Source organism: Triticum urartu, chromosome 7, assembly GCF_003073215.2.
Source record: "Triticum urartu cultivar G1812 chromosome 7, Tu2.1, whole genome shotgun sequence".
Lineage (NCBI taxonomy): Eukaryota > Viridiplantae > Streptophyta > Magnoliopsida > Poales > Poaceae > Triticum > Triticum urartu.
In genome coordinates, this window is record NC_053028.1 from 516437932 (window position 1) to 516444935 (window position 7004).

The following is a 7004-nucleotide window of genomic DNA, read 5'->3' on the forward strand; positions in this document are numbered from 1 at the left end:
ACCGGTGGTAGATGCTCTGAAAGCCTACTGGAAGTTAATTATGTTCTTGAAAGGGATTTTAGTTTTTTTTTTCTCCTCAAAAATCTTGACCTTTTAACTAGCTCACTTAATTCATTGTTTTTTTAAAGAAAAATCTTAGGCCTTACCTCATTGGGACGGCCAGTCGAGAGAGGTTGATTAGTCTAGTGTGTTAAACTGTGATTTATTTAGGACTTTTGACCAGCATGTAGTGAAGTGATGATTGCATATAACTGTGCCACCAAATTACTGATGTTGCAGCATGACACAAAGTTATACGAAACGCTAAGTACTTTTTCCGTTTCATAATATAAAAGTGTTTTTGATGCTCTTTTATATTATGAGACGGAGCGAGTGGTACCGAAAGAGACGAGAGTATCTGTCTGCTGTTATTTTATTTTTCTTTTGAGTAGGAGTAACTATCTGTTAAACACTCCGACAAGTGCTAACACAAACCGCATGGATTTGTTTATTTTCAGAAACACACACTGCATACAAAAGATGATGTTTTTGGATTTTTTTTTAGGATTGGATGTTTTTGGATGATCTGCAGAGGTTGGATGGATGCAACAGGCACCGCTGCGGCCTCCCACAGCCAGATTTTTGATATTTTTTTGTTGAAATTTTTGAATTGCTAATGACATGTGTCATGTGGTCTCACGACCCAGGTGCTCTCTAAAACGGATGCACCTAATTGGCGATGTTGGCGCCGGTTGTCAATCCTGGCGCTCCCGCGCGCACGATCTTGGGCAGGCCCAGATCACATCGATTTGGACTGGTCGCGATTGACCGGTCAATTGTTCACTTTGGAAAAAGAACTAAAAAAAATTGGGGAGTCAAAAATGTACATGAATTTGAAAAAAAAATATCAAAAAATAATAAATTTGACAAACAAATCAATGAATGTTTAAAAAGTTCATCAAATTTGGAAAAAGTTCATAAAAATTTAAAATTTAAAAAGTTCATCAAATTTGAAAAACAAATCATCAAATTTGAAAATTTTCATCGATCTTAAAAAAAGTTCATCAATTTTGGAAACAGTTCATTGAATTTGAAAAGGTTCATAAAATTTGCAAAAAAAGTTCACCCATTTTAAAAAAGTTCATTGATCTTAAAAAAAGTTCTTTGAATTTTAAAATTAGTTCAACAAATTTTTAAAAAGTTCAAAAACGTTCATCCATTTAAAATAAATTCATCAATCTTCAATTGATTTTGAAAAAATTAATCAAATATTAAAAAAATCCATCAAATTTGAAAATAGTTCTTGCATTTTGAAAAAAAATAAAGAAAAAGAAAAGGCATTAAATGAAGGAAAGAAAAACCAAATAAAACCTGTCTAGAAAAAAACGCAACGCAAAAAGAAAAAAAACTGGCTGGAAGCTTTGCATAATTGGGGCTTCCGCGAATGGGGAAATTATAAATAGAAAAAAGGGAACTTTGTATGCACAGGTGATTTGATGTCCTAGTGGTAGGTCGTTTCTCTTTGAACCGAGAGATGTCCTGTTGAAAATCTTCGCGCGCACCTTCTTTTGTTTAAACACGAAAAAAGAGAGAGTAATGGGCCGGACCAACCTGGTGAGGTGGTCTGCCTCGGTTGGGAAAAAGCACCTAAACAGGCGCCTGAAGCGCCGAATAGGGAGTGCCCCCTAAAACAGGGTGCCGGGTAAAGCAAGCACGGGCCTTGCCACGCGATTTGGCCCGGCCTAGTGTGGGGCGCAAGCTCCAATTTGTTGTTTTGGAAAATGATCAGAAAATGTGAAAAAACTTGAGATCTGTAAAATGTTCCAAATATTTAAACAATTTAGATTCTAAAAATGTCCATGAATATTTAAAAATATAGTGTATCTAATAAAATATTGGTTACTTTTAAAAATATTCTCATATTCTTAAATTTTCAATTTCAAAAAAACGTTCCCGAATTTTAAAAATGTTACGAATTTTAAAACTCAAATAAAAGCAAAATTTGGAAAATGCTCCCAGATTTTAAGAAATGTTAATAAATTGAATTTTTTTCCTGCATATAAAAACTATTCATTATTTTGATAAATGTTTCTTGAATTTATAAAAACAGATTTCAGAATTTCTTCCAAATTTTAAAAGCGCCAATTTTTTAAATACATATTAAAAATATTCAGGAGCTATAATAAATATATAAAAGATAAAATGATTTTTCTGGAAAAATAGAAAAAATCCAAAAATTTGAGAAAAACGACAGAAAAAGAAAACAAATGAAAAAGGGCGACGCTACGCATCGACCGGTAGATAATATAAAAAGTTCTGCCGCATTCGTGACCATTGGATAGAGGTGCGGATGGCGTCCGATCTACCTATGTGACAAGTCGTCTTTGCAACAAGTGTGTTATTTGAAAGTGCTAGTGATCGACTAGAGGGGGGTGCATAGGCGATTTTTATGAAAGTCTTCAAAACATGAAAGTTTCGAAGATAAACGATAGAAATAAACCTATTACCATGCAGCGGAAGGTAGACTACACTAGGCAAATCATAGTCAAGTATTCAATGGAGTGAAAGCACAATGACTAATAGCAGCTAGGCAGTAAAGATCAGGTAGGAAGATATTGTGAAGCCAATCAGAACAAGCAGTCACTCAGTGAAGACAAAAGATAAAGCAATCATACAGTGACTTCACAAGGACCAACAGTAAGTAAATGGAAGGGAAGGATGAAACCAGTGACTCGTTGAAGACAATGATTTGTTGGACCAGTTCCAGTTGCTGTGACAACTGTACGTCTGGTTAGGGAGGCTGAGATTCAACTCAGAAGACCTCGTCTTCACCTTATTCCCCTTGAGCTAAGGACACCCAGTCCTCGCCCAATCACTCTGGTAAGTCTTCAAGGTAGACTTCCAAACCTTCACAGACTTCGTTCACCGGCGATCCACAATGACTCTTGGATGCTCAAAACGCGACGCCTAACCGGCTGGGGGATTCACAGTCCTCAAGTGTAATAAGTCTTCAGATCACACAGACAGGAAGACTTAAGTGATGCCTAACACTCTTTGGCTCTGGGTGTTTAGGGCTTTATTCTCGCAAGGAATTCTCTCAAAGGCTTCGAGGTGGGTTGCTCTCAAACGACAAAAGCCGTGTACTAACTCTGAGCAGCCAACTGTTTATGGTTGTAGGGGGTGGGCTATTTATAGCCACTGGGCAACCCGACCTGATTTGTTCGAAATGACCCTTGGTCACTAAGGAACTGACACGTGTTCCAACGGTCAGATTTCAAACACACACGACAACTTTACTTGAGCTACAAGCAAAGCTGACTTATCCAACTATGGACAAGATTTGCTCTCATAGTCTTCACTCGAAGACATAGGATTTTGGTTAAGCATCACTTCAGTCATTCTGACTGGTTCTCTTGGACCCCACTTAACAGTACGGTGGTTTCTATGACCCAACAAGGAAAAACACAGAACGACGAAACTGCTAAGTCTTCGCGCTCCATAGTCTTCACGCGATGTCTTCTCTTGTCATAGTCTTCAATGTGAATGTCTTCACATACCATCTTTGACTTCAATGTCTTCATACATTTTTAGGGGTCATCTCTGGTAGGAAAACCGAATCAATGAGGGACTTCTACCTGTGTTATCCTGCAATTCTCACAAACACATTAGTCCCTCAACTAGGTTTGTCGTCAATACTCCAAAACCAACTAGGGGTGGCACTAGATGCACTTACAATCTCCCCCTTTTTGGTGATTGATGACAAACTGATTGAAGTTTTCAACAGGGAATAAAATATGTGAAATTGTAAAGGATAGGGGATTGTCATCATAAGTGGCAAAGGCTCCCCCTGAAGATGTGCATATAAGTAATTTGTTTTTGGTATGCAAATGCACATGGCAGGTTGTACTTGTGGAGATCCTCTTCAACTTATGATGACAATTCATCATGCATGAAAAGTAAGTGAAGATAATGACATGCATAATGAAAAATGGACGTCTGCAAAATGATCTAAGTGCGGAATTTATCGTCGCACATGCGGAATTTATCATCGCATCACAGAAAGGCAAATAAGTAGCAGACGACCATCGAGTTTGAGTGTTACAACTCAAAGAACCAAATGTATCAAAACGCGAGAGTTGTAAACACTAGGCAAAATATAAAACCACCGCCCATATGGACCCACTTAAAGACTATCAAACTCATATGCTTCTCCCCCTTTTGTCAGTAAGGACCAAAAAAGTTTAAAGACATAGAGCACCTACGCGTTCCCATGAGGAGTTGGTGAAGCAGCAGGGTCGTCGGAGTTGGTTGGCGGTGCAGACGAACTCGGTGCAGTGGTGATTCACGCCGAAGGTGGTGAAGTAGCATCGTATTCATCATCGATGACACATGCATTCACTGTTGCAGCAGAGGAGGAGAACTCAGAGTCTTCAAGAGACGGAGTACGCCGCAGCAAGGTCCTTCTTGGAGGTGTTGAGTCAAACTTGAAGCGTTCAGAGAAACCATCCTCTTGAAGATCATCTTCAGAACACATAAGCGTCAGCCCTTTCCATGTACGCCGACAAGTTTCATGGGCGACAAAGGCATTCTTGGTGGCAAGGTTGCGAATCCTGTTTACGTCCACCAAGAGGCTTTGCATTTGGCGCTTCAGCCAGTCATGATGCTTATCCTGTTTCTGATGAAGGGCAACCAGAAGCTCTCGGTCATTGAGAACACGGGATCGCTTCTTGGGCCATTGTGCAATGGTGCTTTCAGTGGCTTCAGTGAGGACACGATGAGGTGCACGGGTAGTACCAGCCAGAGGATAAACACGAGTGACTGCTGGGTCGCCTTCAATGTGTTGAGAGAAACTTTGCTTATCAGTATTCTGAAGACTAAGGGGCTCCTTGGCAGGCTCTGTATAGATGGCTTCAACTGACATGTCGACGTCAGGCAGAAAAATCCAATGATTGCGAGCAGAGGGCTGATAGGTGACAGCTGAGTGTAGTTTGATCAGACGCATAATCCATGGGGCGTAAAACTTCAAGCCAAAGAGATCAGATCCGGATGCAGCAAGTTGGCGGATGAAGAAGTCTTGTGCATTGAAGCTTTTGCCGTGAAGAATATGGAAGACCAAAGTCTTCATTGCACCTTCCAGCTTTGCATGTGGAGAATGTCCTTTGATGGGCCAGAGAGTTCACCTTATGATGTGATAGATAGTGCGTGGCAGATACTCAAGGTCTTCAACAAAGAACTCCTTAGGATATTCAGCATTTGGAGGCAAAGGCTTCATCATGCTAAGCATCTGACTCATGTTGGGTTCAGGCTTGTGAAAAATGCTTTCCATAGCAGCACTGTGAAGCTGACAACCAGGTTCATAAAGATCTCCTAGAATGGGCAGGCCAGTGAGCTCAATGATATCTAAGGCTTTGGCTTCGTGATGAACATTGCCTGTCATCCACTCAAGGACCCAAGTCTTCGGATCCCTGTTGTAGCCACGAATATGAAGAGTGGCATAGAATTGGAGCAGCAATTCTTTGTTCCAGTGCTCCTTGTCAGTGATGAACTGCAACAAACCAGATTCTCTGAAGCAATCCAACGCTTCTTCCAAACAGGGCGGATGTAACGACCCGTATATTTTCACATAGTATTTCCACCCTTAACTAGATAATTAAGTAGAATCCATTAAGCAAATACATATCAGATTTCTTCAACAAGCATTCGTAACCACTCAAGTATATATATATTTATAATATATATAGAGAGAGAGAGAGAGAGAGAGAGACTAGACTATGCTAAGCTATACAACAAAGGGCACACCAAACTTAGACCAACCCAAAAATATCTCGTGGTCAAAGCAGTAAACAGTGAGACATATTTGGGATACACATTGACCACCACCATCACGTGCATTATAGATATCAGTAGTCAATTGACCAACAGTTGGTCTAGGCATGGGCTGCAACTCCTAGCCAATAGAGAGACTCCACAAATGACTACACTGTACAGCAGGGATGGGCAGCCATAACTAGCTAGGTACTAGAAAGAGAGGAGGAGTAACCTGGCTAAGGTTTCACCGTAGCACACTCTTCACTCTGCTTCCAAATAGCCAGACCAAGCTCTCTTCTTCTTCTCTGTAGCATTTCCATTCCCCTGTTCACAACCAACAAAGATCCAAGATCAATAAGTGAAGATGGTGACCTGAGAAATCATCAGTAGACTGAAGGGGACAGGCTGGAGCTACAATCTAGCCTACTGGAGTGGAATTGGAGCGTAGGAGCAGCAAGAGTAGGACCAACAGAGAGGGCAAAAGAAGAAAGGTGAGTTCTTCTTCTTCTGTCACTATATATTTCTCACATACACAAAGAAGACCAGCCCAGATGCACACACAAGTCTCATAGTCATTCACAGATGCACGCAGAAGTATCCTAATTATTCATAGGTGCACAAAAGTCACAGCAAGAACATCTACCCCAGATCTTGGAAGCAACAGTACTAGGAAACATGGATAAGGCATTAAGATGTAAAATAAAAAGTTCCCAGATTAATTAGGCAGCAGAAATACACCAAGATTATTCAAGGGGTGAACATGTTCAGTACACCCACATGGGAGCCATTTTAATCTACTAAATCTGAGAACTTGACTATCCTAAATATTGAGAAAGGAACAAGGGCACCACTAACCTGCACCCATGGTGGATCTGCTCCACGGACATGCACTGGAGCTCTGACCTGCACCATCCAGCATCACGGCGGCGCCCAACGCCAACCACTTCAATCTGGAGCAGGGAAATCACATCCCCAATAGGGTTTGACCTGCAAGCCAAAAGAACACACACACAGAGGGGGATTAGAGAGTTGAGGCTGAAATTCATGGGGATAATATGGGGATTCACGTCAGGGGAGAGAGAGTGTGGAGGATCTAGCAGCGGCATCTTTCCCGTCGCTGGCAGCGGCGCCGATCTGGGCAAGGAGCAGAGGAGCATCAGTCTGTATTATTACTTGTGCTCTCGCTGGACTAGTAGTACTAGTGGGTGCTCTGTTCG

At 41.0% G+C, this 7004-nt stretch overlaps 1 protein-coding gene across 1 annotated transcript; it reads right to left on the bottom strand.

The window, feature by feature from the left end:
- Positions 1-6019: 6019 nt before the first annotated feature.
- On the bottom strand, positions 6020-7004 carry LOC125524740. The gene is made up of 2 exons (XM_048689776.1): positions 6643-7004; positions 6020-6111 (listed from the first exon to the last, which is right to left on the bottom strand). Exons 1-2 carry the CDS (start codon positions 6942-6944, stop codon positions 6024-6026), a joined length of 390 nt encoding a protein of 129 aa, XP_048545733.1. The 5' UTR covers positions 6945-7004; the 3' UTR covers positions 6020-6023.